At 44.1% G+C, this 25,564-nt stretch overlaps 1 protein-coding gene across 1 annotated transcript in view; it reads left to right on the top strand.

Annotated features, from left to right (window-relative positions):
- LOC138504105 (gonadotropin-releasing hormone II receptor-like) overlaps window positions 1–24,673 on the top strand; it is a 397,205-nt gene extending 372,532 nt beyond the window's left edge. The window contains exons 4-5 of the mRNA XM_069624317.1: window positions 14,447–14,651; window positions 23,314–24,673. Of these exons, the coding sequence (XP_069480418.1) occupies window positions 14,447–14,651; window positions 23,314–23,783 (675 nt within the window). The 3' untranslated portion in view covers window positions 23,784–24,673. The remainder of the gene's footprint in view (window positions 1–14,446; window positions 14,652–23,313) is intronic.
- The last annotated feature ends 891 nt before the right edge of the window (window positions 24,674–25,564 follow it).

Raw genomic sequence — 25,564 nt, 5'->3', positions numbered from 1 at the left:
ATGTGTTTAAAGTATTCTGGCTGAAAGTATAAAACACAACAAAATAGCTTCAAGGTGTACCCCATTGTTTTAATAGGGACGTACAAGATCGATAAAAGGTCTAGGCTGAGGTTAATCAAGCAGAGCTCGCTTATTCCTAGTGAGAAGGTCGGTGCGTTGTGCAAGATGCAACAGAAATACACAAATAGTATAAAAGCTATTTGGAGCAGGATGTTTCAAGAGGACAGGGAGTCTATGTTGAAATCACTCCTCAGGAAATACGATATTGATTTTCAGAAAATGAAAAACTCTATCTTCTCAAGTCAGTCCGTAGCACAGGAAAATCCTATTTTAGAATCTGCCTGGCGGGATCACTTTTCAAATGATATGCAGCTGGGGTAAACGGGAGAACAATATTTGATGGGTCCTTTGAATGGGATCTTATCTGTGGTGAAGGAGACTTCAGGAATTTGCTTATGCATTGCAGTCATTCCAGAGCTCCTGGTCTCAATGGGCTGTGTAACATTGTTTTAAAAATATAATCCTGATTTGTGGGTTCACATTTTAGTGCAGATATTTACGCAAATCTTAACCCTGTGCATTACCCCCTCCTCCTGGAAAACATCCATTATTGTACCTAATTTTAAAAAAAGGGTTGAAGTCTGAACCTTATAATTACGGAGACATTGCACTGTTGGGTGCAGATTCCACAATGTTTGCATCCTTAGATCTTATAAGTGGACTGTGGGTAAAGGTATTTGAAGGGGGTTTTAGACTGTATTCTGTTGGGACCTCATTGAACAGGTATATAATTGACGCGCTTCAGCGAGGCTGTTGGGAGCAATCAACTGGTTCTTTATATTTGGCTAGCATGGACCTGTCACTTGCTTTTAACATGGTCAACGGAAGCCTTCTTTGGAAAAAGATATTTGACTGGGGATCCCCAACCACTTATTGAACATTTTAATATATCTACATACTAGCTCTGAGCTGAAGGTTCGTTTGAATTTACAGGGTGATCTTTGTGACCTCACACCTAAGAAGCAGGGGTCTGAGGCAAGGTTGCATTCTCGCAACTTGCTTCTTCAATTTATATTTTAAGGGCCTGGTTTAGGGGTTGGAGTCAGTTGCTTTTGTCTCCCCAAAGTTAAATGGGGTGAAGATCCTCTGCTTTATTGATGCAGGTGATGTGATTCTTATTGATTTAACTCCTATTGGGTTGCAACACCACCTGACAGCTTTTTGGAAATGTGCCCAAATTAATGACCTCGTAATAAACATGTTCCGTGTCAAAGATCTTGCAGGTTAGAAAATCCTCTCTTACTAAGAAGTCAAGTGTTAAATGGCACCTGACGGACCAGCAATTGCAATGTACGAATGAGTTCCAATACTTGGCTTTCCTCATTACAGGAACTCTGTCCGGTATAGTGGTGATTTGATTTCTAAAAGAGAAAGTTGTCTTATAAAGAGCACAAATGAAAAGCTTGCTCGCTAAATACAGAACATTTTCAATTAATCTTTTGATTCTATTTTATGAGGGAAAAGGGATCCCTTCCCTATCAAATTGAACAGAAAACTATCCTCTCTTGTACAATTGTGATTTGTCACTTTCGGGAGGTTTATTGTGTCGTAAAGTCTTGGGGTTACCAAATTGTGTGCCAATTGCCATTATCCGTTTGGAACTTGGGCTCAAATCCATGAAGTTCTATCGCTTAGGGAGGAAATGAGCTCTCTGTAAGAATCTAGTTTTTCCACGTTGTAGTACCCTTTTTGAGGTGTTGAGCGGAGATTCAAGGGGCTGTGCGTTGAATTATGTTAAGAAATTAGATTGTATATTGACGCAAACCGGCTTGAATCTTGAGCTTTTATTTTCAATCATGAGGCGTGCCAAAGACCTTATCACTAGGAAAGACTGGTGTGACACCTGTGAAACAATGCTTGCTTATAAACGCTATAGCCAACGCCATAGAGATTCTAAGAGAGTGGGTGAAAGAAGCATGTATCTGCCACAATCACTATCTCCTCCTGTTAGACGTCTAATGATGAGGTTTCAGTTAAGTTTGCTAAATACGAGAGTTCAACAAAGTTTTAGGGAAAATGTGACTAATGAATGAGCTAATTGTAGATTTTGTGAGACGGCAGCCAAACGCTACGTCATTTAGTTATTGATTGTGTGATGCTAAAATCAGTCCTCTTTTTATGTTTTAATCAATTGGTTCACAACCCTTTGAGGTTTTTTAGTGATGTTCTTTGGAAACAGCTTTTAGCAGGGAATTCCATGAAATTGGTATTTGCACTTATACATTTCCTTACTAAAATTAATGTATTGGAACAGTTTTATTAGGGAATTTTATGAAATTGCAATTTTTTCTTACGGATTTCTAACAAAGTTAACTTATTGAAATGGTTTTATAACAACGTAAAATTGGGAATGTATTTATTATGTTGTCCTTGGCATGCTGGTTTGTTTGGTTGTTGATGATGTGTATTTTGTTTGTGGATTCCTTTGTGCAAGGCTTGTAATAAATTATGAACACAAATTAAATAATAATATTAAAGAAACATAATTTAACCACAAAAAAGCATTTGCCATGTGCATGATGTCTTGGTGCTTGGAGTACCTTTGGGAAATGTGGGGACGTGGGTGTCCTAATGGAAACAGCAGTAGAAGAGCAAAGGTGGTTAGTAGATCATCTGTGCAAGGCAAACCATGTTGGATTGTTGCCTGGGTGGCGGTGCTTCATGTACATGTAGCCTTAGGGTGTTGCCTGTTTCACCTGCACTTGCGCGATCTCAATGTCACCTGGCCTAGTAGGATCGTTTTCGCTGTCTTCCCTCTGTTTTCCCTCCCTTGCCTGGTTGCGCCTTGAAACACTCGTGTATAGGCACGTTATAAATGCCAATTCATATAATATTGGTATTCAGCAAGTCGGAGCCCATTGCTTGTAAGCAGAATAGTATAGGTTATGTGGGGAGGGTGTATTGTAGCATTGCGGAAATTAGCGAATAGGTGATTTGTGTGTTGAGTGTGGTCTGGAGACAGGGAGGCAGGTGGAGTGTGCAGTTTAGAGTTTGGTAGGTCCTGGCAAGGGTGGGAGGTTAAGAGTCAGTTATTAGCAACATGATCAAATTGCACATTTTTCCTAATACAACCAAGTGGTGGAAATGTTGCAAATAAACAATCTTGAGCGTTAAAAATGAGTGGGCACACTCAGGTGCAAGTGCAAATGGGTTCCCTTGAGGATCATGCTCTCTCCCCAATTAAACCCTGATCAATGCAACTCAAGCCTTTCTCTTCTCCAGTCTGGGACCCCCCCCAGCTTCCATTCCCTGAAAACAAGGAACTCCCCAAAAAGGTAGAACTAGTAGACAAAAGTTCTGCAGCAATGTTGATCTCTAGAGCAACCAAATGGGACCATATGCTAGCCTTACAGCAACACCAATGGGCACTTAAACACACTTAACTTCAAATTATCTTTGGCTTGACAAGTGCTCTACACAATCTATTGCAGACAGATATAGCATTCTGGGCCTTGTCTGCTCCTAGGCCATCTTGTACTTGCAAGGTAGGAACCACACATTACTTCCTTTTCAAATGTTTCTCTATTTTTCTCTCTTCTGGCCCGGCAGTACCCCTGGGTCCTCACTGTGTGCGACCCCTCCCTTTAGTGCCCCTACCTTTCATATTTGCGTTCACGAATATGTCACATCCTGTTCTTCTGCCTCGAATTGCACATAACGATGCCGATAGGACAAGGCATCCACGGACGTCATTTCACCAACATGCCAGGGATAGCGGAAGTGACATCACAAGACCATTGACCTCTGATGACATCACAGTAAGTGATGATGTCATTTGACCCCACTCCACAGTGACATCACAGGAAATTATAGCACACAACCTTTCAACCCTTCACAAAACAGGAATTGGCATCACATCGCATTGTTCCTCAGTACACTAAGAAAAATATGGTTACAATATCACTGTAATATGATACACATTTCATACAAGAATGGATCACCATATGTAGTGTTAATACCAGTGTGTATACACCCATACTACCAAATTACTGTGAATGTAAGCAGATGTCCAACACAACAACCTGGAATATTGTACATCACTCGGGCTAAACTGTAAACAGACAGAGCATCTCAAAGAGGCTTAACCCCCAAAGTGCAGACATTCAGTGCCTGCCAAGTGTCTGGCCACAAACTGGAAACAGCAACTGACAAGTCGATCCAGAAAAACAATGAGGCTAAAACTTGTCTTTGGTGCTTGTGGTCTCGTGCAGACGGGATGTGACCTAGCAGTTCAGGCTGGACTGCCCCTATTGGGGTGGGACCAACTCTGATTTGCATATGGCCTTTTCCCTCCTGTAGTGGATGGCAGGATGAAAGATGATGTCTGGAGGGTTGCCCAGAGCTTTGCCAGTGGTTATGAATGAAATGAAACCTTCAAGCCATCACCTTTCTGTTTTGCTTATTTGGTAATAAACCCACATTTCTTTTTGTTAGACGGGAGATAGAGGGGATGGATGTGTTGTAGGTCAGAGTAATTGAAGGTTTTTTGAATTGTTTTGTAAATGTAAACAGCAGCATCTCCTTGACATCACCCTTAGAAAAGGCCACTTTTATTATTTCGTTCGCTCATTTATATCTTGCTTAATGCCAGCCTCCTCCATCTTCTAAACACTGGATCAGGAACTAAACCCATGTTGCACTGCGTCCTCTTGTCCCCAAAGCAAGGCGTTGCCCCTGAGCTGTCCTTCCAAATATATATATATTATTTGCTTGAGGAAGCAACACATGGTTTACTTCAAAGGCGGAGGGCAACTTCATGTAAATTAATTATCTCACCTTGCGTCTATCTACAGTGTGCCTGTGTTACAGGTCTTGCAGATCTGGGTCAGGTCACACAGTACATATGGCCTAAAACAAAGAATGGTTCTTTGCTCTGTTGGGTCGAGTGTGCTGTATTATGTCCTGTAGTGTGGATCAGCTGTGCCCTGACCAAAGTATGATCCTACAGGCTGGTGACCAGAATCTCCCCTGTGTTCCGTCACTCACTTAATGCCGGTGTGCACTACGAACAGACAATGCTTCAGCAGTAAGGGCTTGCTGTGAGAGTTTGAGTATTCTGCAGTGGCACATTTCTCAAAGTAATGCCCTGTACAACAATGCAGTTTGGGGTCCACAGACCACAAACACAAAGAGTGATGTTACGGGAGACCGCCCAGTGAAGGCCGTCCCCCGCAAGGTCACTCTTTGTCTTTCACCCCCAAACACATGTTTGCCTTGCACACCCCCCACACCCACCGTCCACTGCAACCAAATGCCCATGATACGCCGCTCCCCCAACTACCTTTCTTGCAGCTTGCTCCCTTGCTGCTTGTTGTCTCCGCCCGCTGGGCCCAAGCATGACATGCTGGGCATCCGCCTCAGCGTGGCGCTCTTTTGTTGCATCAAGCTTGGGGTCAGTGGTCTGGAGATGCATCATATCACTGATGAACATGGTAAACTGAGCACAATTAGCAAATTCTAATTTGGTAGGATGCTGACACTCTACTATTCCGAGCTACCACGGAAGCCCCAGAGCTAATTTAGTTTGCCTATAACTCTTACCCGCCTCATGCTGCACCATTGTCTCCTTTCCCCGGTCCTTCATTGTGGCTTTCAAGACGGCTCTGTCTAGCCGTCTATTATGTGCCAGAGACAGTAGGCTGCTTCATACTTGAGCATCATGGACGGGACCTCAAACTCTCTGCGGATGTCATGCCCCTATACTCAGCAGCAGGCTTTGCTTTCATGCTGGGAACCCCGCCCCCACTACTCCAGTGCTGGGTTTCTGAAAGCACAGACTCTTGCTTTCAGTTTCAGAGTTCTGTAACATTTCATGGTTGCTAAGCAACCACTGGAAATGTACAGAACTCTGAAAGCACGAGTCCCCAGAGTGGCGCTGCAGCCCAAAGGGAGGTAGCTATGGAGCCTCCGTCCCGATTACTATTTTGAGGGTGGGGGGGGTTCTTATTTTTCTCCATTCCATAACAAAAATCTCATTGCCATGGGGGTTGCAGCCGTGCTGCAGGATTCGCATCGGAGGCCCCTGGTCTCCCCCAAATAACGTACATGAAAGCAAACCTCATTCCTCAAAGTCAGAAAAAAAGTGACGATTTGTTTGCATTCTTAGTACCAGACTCTTGGAAAGTCTCCTATGAGCTGAAGATCTCCTCGAAATCTCCAAGCGGTCTGTTTACTCAAGATCCCCACCTCACAACGCCATCACGACTACACCTGCCACCATCTTATCTGTGTAGAATTATGTCCAGTGCCTGAACTTAATACTTACACCCTTCTTGTTGAGTAAAAAAGCAACTCTTTGATGTGTGTTATGTATATACATGGCACAAATATATATTTGTATTTGTATTGTATTTATTTATTTGTAGCACACAACCGTGCCCTGAGGCATCTGGGCGCGTAGTTACAGGAAGGTGGTTACAGGCATGACAAGATGTTACTATGAAAACTTAAAGACAGAACTTGAAAACAAAACGGAGCAGGTTACACATAATTGCTCCGGACACATAACGATATTCAGCGCTAAAGTGCAGGGTTCAAATAAGAAAGAGAGGTAAAGAAAACATGAAGAGATTAGAAAAAGCAAGAGGAGCTAGAGTAGTAGACGGTACACGCCTAAGGTGGCGATGTAGTGGGCTCGACAAGCTTATGAAGCTAGTGTTTGGTTTTGGTTTTGAAGGCATGCAACGTAGATTCTGATCTAAGTGTGGGTGGGATGGTGTTCCAGAGTTTAGCTGCAAGGACTGGGAAACTTGAGCCTCCAGCAGGTGGCAGCTTAAATCTAGGTAGAGAGAGTGTGTTGACATAGGCTGATCTCAGCAGTCTATTCGCGATATGCTGCGAGAAGCGGCTAGTTAGACAGGCTGGTGCCAGGTTGTTCTGAGCCTTGTAGGTTAAGGCTAAGGTTTTGAGCGAAATTCGCTGCTCGACGGGGAGCCAGTGAAGGCTGCGTCTGATGTCCGAGATGTGGGATCTTCTGGAGATGTTGAGGACCGCCCTGATGGCATTGTTACTGTTCCACGGTGCCACAGCCAGTTACTGAAGTGCAACATGTAAGAACTGAAAATATTGCCCAGTTTAAGGGCCTGCTAGAGTGCACTGCAGCATTCCAAATTATACATACAGTAATTGGTGCCCAATAGCCACACATTGCCAGTACTTAGCAAGCACATTTCATACTAGACAGCAAACCTGAAGGGAGTAGGTACTGTGAGATAGAATACATGTGGGACATTATTAGCAGCAGGGGTACCAAATCATTCACACTGTATGCCCACCATAACCCGCAGGCGAAACAGGTAGTCACCTCTTGTATAGTTCTACTCTGCAGCATTTCTTTTAGCAATCAAGAGGCTTGTTTTGACTTCAGTTTTGACAGCTCTAATTTAGCTTCCTGGATGTCTGCCTTTGTTTAATTAATTAGTTGCTTTATTTCAGTTCATTTTCTTTGAGGGGGGGAAGTGCCAGATGGCCAGAAGAGATGTGTGCCATGTTTTCCATGCAATGAATAATCATTGTGCCATGCTGCTGTTCATCCTCGTGCGAGTTGGCCATTTAGTGTCAGCACAAAACAGTGAATCTTGCTATCAATTCAAAAACATCAACAATCAGATAGTGCAAAGGATCAGGGAGAACCACAAATACCGAACATGTCCATCATTGCAGCTGGCCACATGAAGCAAACCTTCCTAGACCAAGAGCATGAAACCAGACACTGGTCATCTTAGGATCCACAAGGCTACCTGGCCAACCAAATGCTACATCGAGCTCACAGAGCTTGGGTGCATGATAAACCGGTATCCGGTAACATTATCCCCATATATATATGGTCCACATACATAATGTCGCAGGGAAAAGGTTGTGGCGACATTATATATGGTGACCATATATATGGGGTTAAGGGGAGCGGGGTTGCGAGGGTTTCCCCTGCATGTTCAATGTAATAATGTCCCTGCAAAAACTGTGACTTTTTTGCCATGCAACATTTTTGCAGGGACATTATTACATGGAACCGATAAACCACCATCTGCAAGTAGTTGAGAGAATCTTTCGGTGATGTTGGTTGTCCCTGGCAACAATCAGGTAATGTGGCCCACGGCACCGTAGGCCATTCAAAAAAACACAATGAGGAAAGTGCTGGTTCATCTTTCTATTTTCATAGTTTGGTGGAGACGCTGTGCATAGTGCGGCAGCGGCGCTAGGTTCTCCATTGAACGGGAGTGCAATCTGTGAACTGCCCTAACCAACCAAAACATTCCAGTGACTGCTCTTAATTGTGGATCCAGGTGAGAGAGGGAGCCAGAGAGAAATCAACAATGGTCCGGACAGAGGAAAGAGTAGTGGCTGCTAGTGAACTGGAGGGGTGCAAATATATCCCCCAAATATGTCTTGGCGACCAAGCGTTCCGAGGGAGCCGGAACCAATCAAAGTGGGTTGGGGTTTTTCCCCCCACCAGAAAAGCTATTAAATAATGGGTTAAAATGGTGCATTTTACAGCACACTTTTTTGAAGAATTGGTTAAAAAGGCAAACAGTTTGCATTTTGTTTGTAGAGCAATAGATGCAAGTCACCAACAGTGCCGTGGAGCATTAGGCCAACACATTTTCATGATGCCTTCGCCAACACAATATGTGCCAGTATAAAAACATTTTCACACTTGCTGTGCCCATACATGTCCATATACATGCTGGTTGCATAAATATATTTGACAGTATTCTCATATAAGATCATGCTCATGTTGGCTTTGCCCATAATGCCATTAATGATAATATAAGAAAACATTTCCACGCTTGTTCTGTCAATACAAGGCAGTATCCCCATGGAAGAACATACTGCAGTTGGCTTTACCAGTAAAAATGCATCCCATAGTACGAAAATATGCCTAAACTGGCTGCACCAAATGCCTGTCTAGCTACATAATAACACTTACCATGCTTGCTTCATCAGAGATGCCCATTACAAAAGTTCATGCCACAATAAAAAATGGCTAGACTAGATGCACCAAAATGCCATTCTAGACACTGATACTGATACTGAAAACGGCGCGCAGGGACACAGCCACGACATATGTGATTTCTGAGGTGGATTAAACCCGGGGACTTTCACCTAATGGACTGAGCAATGAAAATATCCATGTGTGAAATGTACAATTTTGAGTTAACTAATGCCGGGATTTGAGAAAGGCACCGGAAGCCCGAAACACGTGTTATCCTTATGAGATTTTTTCCACAAGATTGGTACTATATAATTAAACGGAACTAGTTTCTGTGTTGAAAACAAGTGTGGTGCAGTCATTTGTGAGAAACAAACTAATTGTTCAGAGCAGAGGTTGGGTTTCTTTTTCCTCCGATTATCTCATAAGCGTGACACAGAACCGAAAGTATTTAGGAAAAAGTCACTGGTCAGAATAAGTTGATATCAATGAAGCCCATTGAATTGAACAGGTAGACACGTTATAACACTTATCATGCTTTGTTTATCTTAGATGCCCAATACAAAATGTCATGCCAGAGTAAGAAATGGCTAGACTGGCTGCACCAAAATTCCAGTCTAGCCACGTAGTAACACTTGTCATGCTTGCTTTATCATAGATGCCTGGTAAAAAACTTCATGGCTGCTCTCTGTGATTATGTGTGTATGTGAGGCAATGAGGGTTGCAGGTGTCAGGCATGGTATTTATTACTAGGAATCTATAGATGTTGAGTAAACAAATTACATGCCTGCCCCATAGCCCCCCCAGCACCTCACACATGCACACAATGAATGTGATTATGTGTGCATGCAAGTTGCTGGGGGGCTCACAGGGCAGGCATGGTATTTGTTACTAGGCATCCATCATAAATGCCCAGTAAAAATAATACCATCCCTGTCCCAAGGCTCCACAGTGCCTCAAGAGGGGAGCTGATCCTGGCCAGTAAATAGAGGGGGTTGCACAACAAAGGCATTTTTAAAACCCATTGTTGTACAGCCCCCCTCCTCTTCGACAAAATTAGTTACCCAGCCGAGCACAGACACACACACATACACACACATTCGTACAACATTCACACGCAGCATGCACATGCTCATGCACACACGCAACCACCATCACACACTCACTCATAACATAACCATACACACATCCACATACATATTTAAATTAACATTAACTTCCCTTCTGCCCCAGCCCTATCCTCCCAGTGCTCCAGCTCCCACGTAGCATGAACTGGAATCAGCAAGCAAACGATTCCTGGTTCCTGCACATGAGCGACAACCCGCTCACTTTGCATGTGCACGGAGGAGCAGGAGGGCCACTTCGCACCTACGAACATACAGTACCCCAGCCAGCATTCTCAATGGGATATGCAAAGCTGGGGAAGCAAAACTCCCCCGGCGTTGCATGGCTCATTGAGAATGCATGGCTGGAGAACAGAACTGTTAAAGGCAAACCCTGTTTCCCTTTGACAGTTCAAGCTAGCCCAGGAGTGCTCTCTCAATGAGCCACTCAAGGCTGGAAGATTTTTTCTTCTCTACTGAGTGCAAAAAGCAGCTGAGGGAAAGCTCAGTGTTTACACTAGGCTGGCTCACCGGCTCCTCCATAATGGGTGAGGGTGTCCCTTGCCTTTATGGATAAATCGCCACTGGGAAAGCGGGAGAAAGAATGGATGCACACCCAAATCCAGGGTCAGATGAGAAAGCGATGCAGGGAAATTGAGAAGGGGAAAGTAAGATCCGGTCAGGAAGTCCAAGAGAGCAACGTCATAGTCCAAGGAGTAAAGAGCTACAAATCTGGACATGGAGTGAAGGCCCAAGCACCATGAAAGAAAAGACGCTTGAGAAAGTAATTACTTTGTGAATCATGACATTCTGGGATTCAGATCACTACGCGTTAGAGCGAGCACCGAAAGGCATTAATAGGTTAAAATACTGCATGTTGGGATACATAGTCCGAATTCATAGAAGTGATAAAAAGTCATTTCACTTGTAAATGGGCATGGTATCACGTAATATTATCCCCAACAAAAATAGCGCTGTATATATGTTCGTCAGGAACACCATAGGCGATATTTTTATTGGGGATAATATTTGGGGGTTTTGGGAGCGGGGGTTCTGGGGGTGTCCCCCGCTCCCTTTAAAATAATACAGGGGATGCAGGGGTGTCCACCGCAGGTTCCATGCCTTAATATCGCCGCAAAAATATGGATATATTTTTGTATGGCGATATTTCTGCGTGGATATTAACGCATGGAACCTCAGTATAAGACACTACCTAGCATTAACATGAGATCTGGGGGTGGGGGGCGTCTGAGTCTTTTCACTCTCTCCTCACGTATATGTAAACAGTAAATAGTTCCTATTGTGGTTCAAGTTGTTTATTATATAACACAAATTTGAATCAAATCAGGGGCCAACTCACATAACTGTGCCGGTAATAAATGTGTGTGCATTGTATAATGAATCCCACCCTTTGTAAATCATTTTCCTCCCCCACCAGAGGCCCACCAACCTTGGCACTATTAATATAGTCCTATTAATGCCCTGTGGGAGCCCTGACTAACCTCCACCAAACCCCCTTACAGAAGACAGTTCGGAACTGTTTTTATTTCACTGCTAATAACCCTGGAAACTGTAACGGTCTCCAGGCACCTACTTCTCCTTCTAGACCTCCTTCATGCACGGCACAGCTGCTAATCCAGCAACCTGATCCAAGGTGTCTATCCAAGCTTTGGGATACCTGATGTTTCCTTTACTGTACAGGAAGGTGGGGAGCGGAGAGGGGTTTGGGCGATCCAAAGGAGTCTCTCTGCATGATACCTGTAGGTCAACTTTTTGCCAAAAGTAAACAGGGAGGCACTGGTGAAGGTGTTCTCTAGCCTAAGGGTCTGCAGCCACCTCTCTTCACTTCCCATGTCACACAACATCCAATTAGATTTATAAACTGAAGAGCACCAGAAATCACCTCTTTGGTTATGGTCTATCCTCACCACTATTATTCTAGTGTTCCTATTCTCAAACCACTATTTATACAGAGTCCTGGGAGTTAGTTGGTCTGTGACCCTTACATAGTGTTGTCTATTCCTGTGCTAGGCGTCTCACACATACCTAGATGCATGGGCTGTGCCCCCTCAGGGGATCTCCTCCACTATGCACTGATCCGCATAATATCAGTTTGCCTGTCATTATAAGATTACATTCTCACCTTCCCAGTTGGAGAGAATCGAAGAAGATCCTAACCATGACATCTATTTATCAGGGACTCTGTTCAACCATTCACTTGAAAAAGGAGTAACATCTCGGGAGGATAGCTCAGGGGCAACGTGCTCGCCTTGGAAGCAAGACGTCACGGAGCACCACAGAAAACCTCTGGGTATTAAGCGCATTATAAATGACCTATCATATCATCTCTCAGCCATCTATTTCCCCACAGAAAGCACCAGCATTCCTATCCAATCAGAAGATATCCCACTCAATGTTGGCAGTCACTGCAAGTCACCCTGTTATTAACTAACAGCTAACCCCAGACAGTCCTCTTGTGGTACTATACTTTCATCTGCATTCCCCACTCACACTGGAAACTAGGGCGCAAATGCTGAACCCTTTCATTCCCAGCATCCTTGTTTGTCTATTGCCTGGCCAGCTAAATAAAAAAAAACAGCATTCTGAGCCTGAAAAATGACATGGGGTTTACAGTTCCATGGCGGTGTACAGATTCATAATCCCCAGCACAGGCTGAGAAAGGCATTACTGTGTGAAAACCTTAGAGTATGGGATACAGAGTCCTACAATTCCCAGAATGACTAGAAACAGTCCTTTCAGCTGGATGCTAGACATGCTGGGAGCTAGAGTGAAGACATCTCAGAGAAAAGTGAGAAAGTCTTCCCTGCCTGAAAGCTCTGTATGTTGAGATTTAGGGAAAGGCTCCTCAAACACAGAGATGGCAGTAATTCAGCTAGCAACCCCGCCAGCTGGAATTCAGAGCAAGAGTCCCCAGAATTCCATGAGAAACATTGCCTCCTGGATAAAGGGGTCCATACTCCTCAATCATCTAAGAAAGGGACACTGCACAGTTTAGAAAAAAAGAGTTCACATTCACAAGCATCTCAGAAGGAAACATGTGATCAACCCACTCCATGCTGGATATTGGGGCGCATACTCCTCAAAAATCACAGAAGGAAACAAGTGATGAGCCCATTCCAAGCTGGAGATAGAAGTTTCATACTCCAGAATAATTCGAGAAAAAGATATTTCATGAACATTTTGCATGATTGACACATGCGTGTGCTACTTTTGAAGCACTGCAAAAGGCAAGATGTCATAATCCCTTAGCATGCTGAGGCATGAGTCCCATACAGGAGAACATTCATTTCACAGATAGTTGGATAACCCTTTGCACACTGGATTCAGGAGTCGGAACCCCATGAAATCATGTGGGCCATAGACTAACATTCCATTTCCAGTCTAATGACGGTGTGACCCAGAAGTCAAGGACCAACCCTGGCAACCCCAAAAAGATTCACAAGACAATCTGTGTGCACATTTTCCATCAAATGATGCCCTTAAATTCAACGCAGTCTGTCAAGCGTGGTGCCTGCAAATGTGTACACGTAGGTCCCTGCTTTGGGTATTAGCAGTGGGGGTCATGCCTACACATCCATGGTTCATTGCTGTGAATGAGGAGAGGAGGAAGAGAACACTGCAGTGGAATGCTACTAGGATATGCATGACCTTATCCCACCCATGTGTATGTTTGATTTTACTCTGTTTAGTATTTCTGCGCAATGCATTTTTTTGAGTTGTTTGTAAAGCTGTCAAGTGCAGTAGTTCTTCAATGGAACTGTGCCATGAACTTGGTACAATGCTTGACAATACATCAGCATTTAAAATGCTGAACCCGGCATGGAGATTGGCTTTCTATGTAGGACACTTACACTCAAGATGAACCAGTTTTGTTTGATCTTCGAACTATGTACAGAATTAACATTGTTATCTGGGCGTAGGGAGACATTTCCTAGCAAACATTCAAATAAGACAAAAGCATGGAGTCAAACCATGCCCAAATAGGACTAGCTCATGGTGCATCCATTCACTGGTAGGATGACATGTTCCCTTCTATTCACATGCATTGAGATGCAATTGTCCCCCACAGATAATCAATTAACCACAACCTCAAGCGTAGGCCCTATGCTGGGGTTCCCATGTGTGTGTCACGTTTTCTGTTATTGTTCATTTCATACTGTAATTTATTAGCAAAATACGACCTACGGGGGGTTTAATACTTATGTTTAACTCCTCAGTACATTTTAAGTTGTTAAAAATATTTTGTAGGCGCTTTTGTGGCTGATTCCATTTGGCAAGGCGGTAGGTGAAGCAGAAAGCTGATCACATGTACTCTTGGTTTCCTCTGCCCTAGCTGTTCCTGTTCCACACCGTCACCATCACGGCTCCTCAGAACTTCACCCAGTGTACCACACGGGGAAGCTTCCAAGAACACTGGCAGGAGACGGGCTACAACATGGTCAGCTTCGTCTGCCTCTTCCTCCTGCCGCTGCTCATCATGATCTCCTGCTACTCCCGGATCCTGCTGGAGATCTCCAGGCGCATGGCTAAAGGAACAAGTGAGTCCGCTTCAGAAACACGCACACAAGGGAGGCATTGGGATTCATGCGTTTGGGAGCAGGTGCCGCTCTGCATTCTTCTTAACACCTACACCAAAAAGGATGGGTGGAGGAATCCACAAGCATTCATGGCAGAAGTACGCCATTTGGTGCTGTTGATCATGAAACACATACCTTCCAGTCTCCCCGTCAACGAGCTTGCAATCCAACCAGTCGTTTCGTAAATTATGACTATGATAAATGGCATGCTATCTATCCAAAGACCCACCATAGGAGGCACATGCACAAGACCTAGACAGCCAATCATAAATATTGACAACAGTTTCTATAGCACATCTCCTGGCTCTTCCAAAACAAGCGGGTGAGGTGTGAGTGCTTGAGTCTGTGTGTGAGTGTCTGTATAAGTGGGAGTGAGCGAGCGAGCGAGTGAGTGAGTGAGTGAGTGAGTGAGTGAGTGAGTGAGTGAGTGAGTGAGTGATTTTCCAAATGGGGCCTTCAGAAAGGGCCAATGAACGTTAAACATCTACTTGGCAAATGTTTTAGTTTATTTTATTGTATTTGTTTAATTTGTTTCTTTCAAGCTTTGCATACTAAATTGAGTCGACATCCAGTCAGGACAAGAAGTTGTTGAGGAAACGGAGAAGGAAACGAACAAGGTTTTGTGCGCCAGGAGCACACTTGTTGATCAGATGTTGAAAGTTCATTCCAAGCCTGAAATGATCGAAGATTTGTGAAAAGCTTGCTATTAAAAAAAATACCAGCATATGGGAACCCCAGCTTAGGACCTGTGATTGAGGTTTTGGTTAATCAATTGAATAGCGAGCTTTTCACAAATCTTGGATCATTTCAGGCTTGGAATGAACTTTCGACGTATAATCTGCAAGTGTGTTCCTGGTGCAGAAAACCTTCTATCCCGTCGGTGGGTGAACTTAACGCATGGGACCTTCAAAACGAATTATCCAGACGATGGCAAGACATTATAGGTCACATAGTGAAGTCTCTCTCATCCGCCAGGCACATGAGCGAAAGACATTTAAACCCTGGAAAATGATCTATACAATTTTAAACTGAATATAAGCCTATCCTGGAACCCAGTGCAAAGAGCAATCGTTCTTCAATCCAAAAATGAGATGTACCGCTTTTGTGGTTTATTAAAGTCCCCACCACTGCATGACCCGCAGCAGACAGGATAAGTGGCATCTGACAGGGTCTTGAATTAGTAGCCCTTCTGCACAGGTCGGATATGAGCATTGAACCCTGCCCTGTCTCACAGATCACTTAGCTTTTTAAAATGTTTGTTGAAAATGCACTGTCTCGGGCAAAAAGGCTTGAAGGTGCATGCTTGTGTGGCTAAAGTTTTCTGGCATTGACCAGGTTCCGGAATCAATACCCGAGTCTTTGCTGCTTTGAGATTTAAATCACTCCTTCCCATGCACTCACTAACCTGATCAAATCCGACAGACAGTGTGGAAAAACTCTCATCAGGGCAGCTGGCCCACAGCTACATCTGTATGTTCCCTGCCTAAAAATGCAAGCATGCTCGAAGCAGATCCACTAGAGGTTGTGAAGAGATGGCAAAGAACAGTGGGGATAGTGGGGATCCCTGAGCAAAGTGTGTTTATTGGTGTAGACCCATGAATTGTCTATGCAAAGCCATCAACAAAGCATGACCCCAAATGCAAAAGGCAACAAAAAAGCCAAACGACCTTATTCTTGCATTTAAAATAAAAGAAAGGAATATGAACGGTAATAAAAACCTTTTTGAGATGTTTTTATATAGAAACAGTTTGGCACAGGCCGGCAAAGACCAAGCACACTGGTGTCAGGATTTTGCACATAAAGACTCCACCTTCCTGCACACATTTCAGCCCCTGGAGGGTGTGTTAGAGTGACCTGCCCCTAACTCCTGAAAATCAAGAAATTGTATTGCGTGCAATTTTCTAGTCTGCATTCTCTGAGCTGGCAGCTGCGTTCTTAAAATATGGCCAATTTCCCCCTTTGCGCATGTGCAAGTGTTCATTGCATTTGTGCTTAGATGGGCAATAAAAGATCCCATCAGCCAGAATGTCATCACTACTACTACTGACGGAGGTAGGAGTAGTATAACTAGTAAGACCAATATTGCCAGGATTACTTCTATGCACTGCAGGTAGTTCTACTACAGTTGGTATTGCTCCTGCTGTTAGTAGAGGGGCAGGCCTACTGGATATATACACTTGGTAGAAGGTACAAGAAATGTGCGATTGTACTTCCCTGACAGACTGCACTTCCTATCCTTCTCTGATGTCACTTCCTGTTTCATGGATTGCAAGCAATCCACCAAATGGATGGAAGCAAAAGAAAGGAAAATGCATGCAAAAATATGAGAAGTGTAAAGAGATTTGTTTGGGAAATCTCCAGAAAACAAAATATTGATAAAAGGAACTAACCTACTTTATTTTGATAAAATCGTTATGTATGCTTAAAAGGTTATTTAAGGAGCTCCTACCACCACCTTTGACATCCCAGTTTAATCATTACGGTATGGGTAGTATAGCTCAGGGTCAACGCCCTCTGCTAGGAGACAAAACGAAGCAGAGCAACACAGGTTCGAATCCCAAGTCCTTGCTTAGAAACCTCTTTCTATTAAGCGCCTTAGAAAAAAACTATTTAATAGTTATTAGCTGGAGAGTTGTGTCAGAAGACTTGAGGAATTTGTGTCATTGGGGGTCATTACGAGGTTGGAGGTAAGGGGTTACCAGCACCGGGAGCCGTTAACGGGCCTGCTATTAGCTCCTTCTCCATTCCCATTGAGCCCTATAGGGGCTCAAATGGGAATGGGGAATGGTATTCAGAATGGGGACTTACTGGGTCCTCCAAGGTCGGAATGACCCGGTAAGTCCCCATTCCGACTACCCGGACCCGGACCCAACTTTGGAGGCAGCCATGGTGCTAATAGCACCATGGCTGCCTCCAAACTCGGAATGACCCCCATAGTCTGCAAAACAGAAAAACATGGTGGTGGGAACAATGGAGAACCCTATTCAATATTGGTGGTAGATCCTAAACCATCCCGTTACAGGAAATAAAACAGCATAGTTTCACTAAAGGAAGGCCATGCCACACAAATCCTATGTATTTGTTGTATTGTGTGATTGAAGGAAGGACAATGAGGGACTCCTTTTACTGTTGTTTCTGCAATGTTTATTAACTGGCTGCTCACTTAATACTTATAGTCAAGTTAAATATCTTCATTGTCATTGACAGAGTGGCAAAGTTGTCTCAGAAACTGCTTCTGGCAAATGACAGAAGGCACTTGTGTATAGAGTTCACGTGTCAGACTTGAACAGTGACAATCCCTACGGTTTTCAACACTTGGTCATAAACAGTGAACATAGGGGACTATATAACAATGAACAAGAATTCTGGATGAAATGAAGAAAAGGAAGACCTTAAGGGAGGACAACAGCAAGGGAAGAGTGATCAAATCAGAATCTGTGCTTTTAGAAGAATGAAAGCTGGATGAGTAGCCGAAGATGAGGGAGATTATATTTAGCACAAAGCAACTGGAAAGTAACCTGGGTAGTCGGCACACATTGGCATGTGCCAATGAGGAGCAGCAGAGGAAAACTGTTATTCTTAGTGGGAGGTTTAATCGGCAGAAAAGGATGGGCCTCATTACGACCCAGGCGGTAACCATGGCGCTATTAGTGCCATGGTTGCCGCCGGAACCTTACCGATTCCGCCATGGTGAATGGAGCAATTATCGCCCCATTCCAAGGTTGGCGGGGGCGGTAATTTCCCATTCACCATGGCCCTTCCCCATTCCCCTTTTTGCCCCATAGGGCTCAATGGGAATGGGGAAGGCGGTAATAACAGTACCGCAAATTACGGTATCGTTATTACCTCCAAAGTCCCTTTGAGGGTCCGGTACTTAACGACTGATAAAACCAGGCGTTAAGGGAGGACCTGCAAAGGGACCTCGGAATAGGGTGGTAAGGGATTACCAGCAAAAGTGCCCTTACCGTCACCGGTAATCCCTTACCGCCCGGGCCGTAATGAGGCCCATTGTGTTTTCTTCATTGATGAGGAATCGCTTAGAAAATTGCACCTAGTTATGTTAGTCGCATCTTTTTTACTTTTTTGTGTAATGTATTTCACAATAGAACTTTTCACATATAACATATCAAAATAAATAACATATATACAAAAGATAAAACAGGTTAGCATACTCTTTCATTAATAACCAAAATAAGGATCATCTTCAACACCAATGAAATCTTAGACAACAAATAGATCTGTAATATCTCCAAGTCCAAGCGTTTCTCCACTGTGGTCCAAACTTGAAATAACAGTCCTAAATTATACATATAAACATTTCCAAGTTATATGCATCTTGTCTTCGCATGTCTAGGGGTCTCTAACATGTGAGACAGTTTGCGAATCCTTCAGAATCTATGGTTAACCAGTAAGACTTGTCTAGGGCCCGTGATTAAAAGCACTGGCAGTTGGTTAGTATGCAGTCTTAATATTAACCTTCTAACCTCAGGGCCAGGGCTCTCCATTAAGTACTTTTGTGGTGGCAAAAATGTGTATTATAACTGCCACACCATCTGACAGGAGGACAATTTCTCTAGATGTAGGAAATGAAAGTTTCCATCCCACAGCAACATTTTATTATGCAAGGACCGAATAGTCCTCCATGTCTTCACTATTACAAGTAACCAAAGACCAGTTGATCCCTTTAAATAGAGATATATTTATCAAAGGAAAATTTACCCCCCCCCCCTTATTATGGGCGCCTTCTCATGATAACGTGCCAGGACATCCAAGACAGGACACTGAGGAGAAGCTGACGATTTCAGGTATAACTCACCTCTACGCTTCAGTGCCATAGGCCCTCATTACGATACTGGCGCTAAACCATGGCGCTATTAGCACCATGGTTGGTGACGGTATCGTAACGAGTCCGCCAATGTTCAATGGGGAATTACCACCCCATTCCAAGGTTGGCGAGGCGGTAATTCCCCATTGAACATTGGCCCTTCCCCATTCCCATTTTTGCCCCATAGGGCTCAATGGGACTGGGGAAGGCGCTAAGTACGGTACCGCAAATTGCAGTACCGTACTTAGCACCAAGGTCCCTTTGCGGGTCCCTACTTTAACGGCTGGTCTAGACCAGCCGTTCAGGTCGGGTCCCGCAAAGGGACCTCGTAGTAAGGCGCTAATGGGTTAACGGCGCCACAGCCTTTTACGGCTCCGTTAACCCATTAGCGCCAGGGTCGTAATGAGGCCCATAGTCTTCAATGAGGTTAAGCCAAGTTCCAACCTCAATATTTCCATTGAAACTGCCTGAGGAAGATTCAACGTTCATTTCAAAAAGCGGCCCTCAAGAAAATTGAGCCAGTCATAGTCGGGCAATTCAAGTGCCCAAGACCGTATAGTAAGGCCGGGCAGAAGCATTGACCATGAGCTTTCTAATACCGAGCAGGCTTTAACCCGCCGTCTGCCCTACCCAGCTAGAAAATAGGCCTTTTAGCTGTCCCGTCCTTCTGGATTTATGGAGAGCACTTCCTCATAACGGCACGCACTTCCTAATTCTAATCCCAGATAAGTATAGCTAATAGCATATTCTATGACTTTCTGATCTAACACAAGGGAAGCTTAGACATTTTCCAAGAAGAGTGTAGCATTGCTTTAATTTTGATGTACTTAATATTGAGGTACATCTATCCAGGAACTGAATCCTTAAGGGATATTGAGTCACCGGTCTTTAACTCAGACACACTGTGCTCCAAAAGCCAGGCCTCATCCGGCCTAACACTTCTAGTCACATGCGTTAGACTAGATACATATTCTGGAGTGGCTCATTTGAAATCTGCACATATTGTGGTCGAAATTAAGGGTGAAGTGGAGGCCCTTTCTCAGATCTTTGCTGAACACAGCGGGGCAAATAAAATGCTCCAGGATATACATCAGTTAATTATTGTAACACGTTAGCAAACGTCAAGGCAGAAATTTAAGGACAAATGCAAATGTCCACTGGGAACTCAGTGATTCGTGGCTACTCCTGATACTCCAAAACATCAGAGTGTCAGAATGCCTGAAGGGAGATGAGAAGTCAGTGTCAGAGTGTGCCATGGGGAAAGAAAATGGCAGACACTGGTAGACTCAAGAGAGATCTTTTAAAAGATGGTGGGAGGAGTGACCTAAAATCCTCGTAGAAGGGAAAGGATTAGAGAGCTGTCTACAAAGTGTGATTTTTCACCAATACTACCAGAGGCTTGGGTAAATGGGGTGGGCTACAGACAACTGGCATGTGGTTATGAAAGGGTGCTGGGGCAGGATCAGAAACAGTAATGGGGCATCAGTGCTTGACTCGGCATTTTAGTCTTCAGAGGGCAGCGGAATTCGCAGCATTCAATTGAATATTCATAAAATGGAGGGGTTTTCCGATACGAAGGTACCGCAGCGCCAGATGACATGCATGTCTGATTCCACCTTTCATCCTTCTTGAACTGATTACGCAAGTTCCGTTGATTTCAGTAATCAGGAAATTGATCAATTACCCCACTAGCTGGTGCCTCAAGAAGATTGCAAAGGCTTGAACTAGGGTAGTCTCATGTCTGCAGCGCTTTAGCTTTACTCCACCCGTGCCTATTACAGAGGTCAACTAATCAGTGCCAAAGAGCTGAATAACATTAAAACAAGAAGCTTCTCTAACAGACCGGTCCTCCGAAGGGTTCAGAGACTTGTGCAGTGTTGATTCTAATCCAATCATTTCTGCCACTTTTAAATATACCCCAACACTAATACACCATGTTGGATAACGCAGAAACCTACTGACAGCCCAAACAAAAATGTGGCATTGACAGGATGCAGAGGGCCAATGAAAGCCAATTAACATTTTAGAATTCTACCATTTTGTTAGAGGTGAACATGTATACACAATGACAGGCATGCTCATGTTGTGTATGGGCGCATTGTTTGTGGTAGAGAGATTCAGGCAGGTGTCTACAAAGCCCTTTATCTGCCCTGGCTTTCATCTGTGCCAGCCTTGTGGCAGAGGAGGCATACATGTGTGAAACTGCCACATTGCCAGGGGCATCCGCAACCACATCCATGAGAATCAGGGACGGCCTCTTGACCGTCTGCTACTAATATGACACGCACCTATGTCATGTATTTTTCAGGTGGCCTAAAAGTAACTCTGCAAAGGCCTTTGTTAACTTTTGTACTGGTAATTGTGCTTTTGAGAATTCTGCCACCAGAAAAACCCTCATTCCGAGATTGGTGCTAGTCATGGCGCTATTAGCCGGTACCGCCACCGACGTGGTGGTATGGGGACTTACCGGTCCATTCCGCCCTTTGCGGGACCGGTAAGTCCCCATTTGAAATGCCATTCCCCATTCCCATTTGAATGGGAAGGGGGAAGGCAGCAATAATGGTACCGCAATTTGCGGTACCGTTATTGACCCCGGTATCCCCGGTAAAACCAGGCATTAAGGAAGGACCCGCAAAGGGAACTCGTAGTAGGGCGTAAAGGGATTACCGGCACCGGTGTCATTACCGGTGCCCGGTATCCCTTCGCACCCGGGTTGTAATGACCCCCACTGTGTTTCTGAATTGTCATTCACATTTCACAAAGTAAAGACACTTGTGTGTTAATCAGCGCCATTGTGTTTAAATGTTAAATGACTTGTTATATGTGTGCCAAGTAAAGTAAAGTAAATGGGCCTCATTCTGGGATTGGAGCTAACCATGGAGTAATTAGCTCCATGGTTGCCTTCGAAACCGTCCCAAATTACCTCAGAGGTACCTTTTCGGGTCCCGTACTTAACTCCTGCTAAAAGCAGGAGGTAAGGAAGGACCCGCAAAGGGAACTCGGAATACGGAGGTAAGGGATTTCCGGCATCGGCACCCTTACCGGTGCCGGTAATCCCTTACCTCCAACCTCGTAATGACCCCCAATGTGTTGGGACACTCATATCGTGGCTCTTTTCCCAAAACAGAAACACCTGAAAATAAAAACGGAACCCTCAGCTAGGGTATTGGGATTCGGGGAAAATGTAAATATACAGAGGCAAATCTACAACGTGTATGCAATTTTTTTCTGACCTCTCTTCGAACACCTGGCGAGGGAGGGTCCATCTAGACACAGCTGATTGGCAAAATACGATATGCAACGCGGCACAGATTCGAATCCGAGCTCTGTGCTTATAAACCTCTTGGGTATTAAGCGTGTTATAAAAAAACAATTATAATTACATGTCTGAAGCCTGCGGCTGTCCAGATGTTTTGGACTACAACTCCCATGATCACTCATGGTTGACAATGCCGGCTAGGGTTGATAGGTGGTGTAGCTGAAAACATCTAGAGAGCCAAAGTTTGCAAACCAATGCTCTAATACCACAGACAAACTAAAAAGATGCATATGAGCAGAATATCAATGCTAAGATCACCATGGGTAGAATTTTTGTAGCACTACAAAACAAATATTACCATTGCGCATCGAATGACTAGTAAGGCGTTGCAAGCAACTGCTTGACTAGTCAGGCTTAGCTGATATGAACATAGCCAGCTTTCAGAAGGGGATAACATCACTGTCTCAATTAATCTAATAGTAGTGTATAACATTTGTCAGATCTAGCAGACTACAATTTCTTCTTCATTGTCTTTTCAGTTTCTTCAAAAGAGGTGTATCTACGGCGGTCCAAGAACAACATCCCCAAGGCGCGGATGAGGACCTTGAAGATGAGCATTGTGATTGTGAGCTCCTTCATCATCTGCTGGACCCCCTACTACCTCCTGGGGCTTTGGTACTGGTTCTACCCCGACACCATGGAGGGGAAGGTCTCACAGTCCCTGACTCACATCCTCTTCATCTTCGGACTCTTCAATGCCTGCCTGGATCCCATCACCTACGGCCTGTTTACCATACATTTCCGAAAGGGTCTGCAACGGTACTGCGGAAGGGCTAAAATGATCTCCGACCATGAGACACCCTCGTCCATAACAGGTTCTTTCCGCTGTTCCATGTCTTCATTTCGCATTAAACGCTCCACCGTAGTGACCCAGGAAATGCCGTCAGTCAACGGCTCCCAAAACTACCTTCAGGTCCGGACGAATGGGTTGAGCAGTAGTTGCCTGTAAGATAGGCTCCTTCAGCAACGCACCTCATCATTGACTGGCTCTAAGGACAAAGTGCCTGCCTCTTTCATTGGCAGATAATGCCATTGGTGACTATGGTACCTGACTGCTGAGCCAATCCATGAAGGCATATGTATCCGGATGTATTTCCTGACCATTGTACCTTGCTTTATAGGAACACCTCCACTGTGTGCAAACAGCTACTGCTCTTAAAGACATGAACACTTGGGACAGACAGCTGTTTTTCATAAAGGTGGGACATCTCTTCAGCACTACATTTAATAGGTTTATATATGTAGCCAAATGGACTGCCCAAGTGATGGCAAGTGATTCTGGGCAAGCAATGTTCTGGTTTTGAACTGTGTACAGTATATTGCCTTTGTTACAGCCTGACATGTCTGGCCTCTGTTGCCACTTGTACATAATACAGGAGCCGAAGGGTGCTCCCGGATCCGGATCTGGAGTCGGAGCAGTGGGCAAAAGCTGCAGTCTTTTGTTGCAAGAGCACCTGGCAATACTGTATGTGTTTTCTTCTGCTTGCCATATGCTCCTGATCCACATGTACTGCCCATAGTCTCCATAATGGAGACCTTTGCTGCCTACCTTCACTTCTGCTTGTACGTGTTTGACTTTTGTGACGTCATGTGTCAATAGCTTTGAAATTAACAAGTAACGTGAAGAAGTGAAGATCAGAGGGCAGTTTGGAGGTAAGCAAGGGTGACCCTATTTAATGCCTGCTGAAGGGGGGCTACCACAATGGCTTTGCTGCATTCTTTAATTAATGTAGTTCTTAGGCAACTCTGTTGGGGGGAAATGCACATGTGTAGTATACCTCGTCTGACAGTGTATGCATTCTTCTACAATGCTAATAAAGAAAATTCGTATGAATTTGTTACATGACATTGATATATCATTATTAGCAAGAAGCACCAGAATGTCAAAAGTTGCTCTGTAGAAGACCACAAGGCCACTTTGCAATGACTTATTAGGATACAACAAAAATTGGGCCTACGTTCATGGGATAAGGAAAAATGAATGCAATGTATTTCAGAGTCAGCCTCACATTGATGTTTCCATGTCATTTCATCGCAGGATGTTTTTTTCACGTGTTTTTTTTACAGCAAATTTTTTAACGAAAAAACCCATCAAATTATTTTTACATTATTTTTGGGGGGGTCCCCCCAAGCACCCCATTCCTTACATTTTTTATCTATTCCCAAACACCCACATCCCATATATATAATGTTCTAACCCCACGAAAAAACGTCCCGCGATGAAAGGACGTTGTACCACATTGACATACTGTATCACTGTGATCTGTTCACAGTCACACCCAGGCCAACTAACTTCCTACGGCAGGGGCCTACAGCCTTTGGCTCTCCAGATGTTTTGAACTACGATGCCCATGATCTCTCACTTTTGATTGTGCTGGCTGGAACTGACGAGAGTTGCCCAAAACATCTGGAAAGCCACATTTTAAAGGCCATTGTTCTAGGGTTGTAAGTCGCAAACTCACTCATGCATCTATTCTTTCAACCAATCAATCTGCCACAATGCCGCACAAATATGTATTCAAAGGACTGCACATTATCAACGTAAAAGAACCAGGGCCTTGTCCACTTTCAACCTTATCATGACTGTTACATGCTCACCAGACTGTGGTGGGTCAGAAAAAGAACATGGAATCTAATTTTCCACCTCACTGATGATATTTATTAAAAGAAAAGGTAAAACTCTTATCTTTCCCAATGCTGAGGGTTTTCCCTACCTAACAAAACTAACTG

Source organism: Ambystoma mexicanum, chromosome 11, assembly GCF_040938575.1.
Source record: "Ambystoma mexicanum isolate Mex_15411 chromosome 11, UKY_AmexF1_1, whole genome shotgun sequence".
NCBI lineage: Eukaryota > Metazoa > Chordata > Amphibia > Caudata > Ambystomatidae > Ambystoma > Ambystoma mexicanum.
This window is presented reverse-complemented; position numbering and strand designations above follow the sequence as displayed.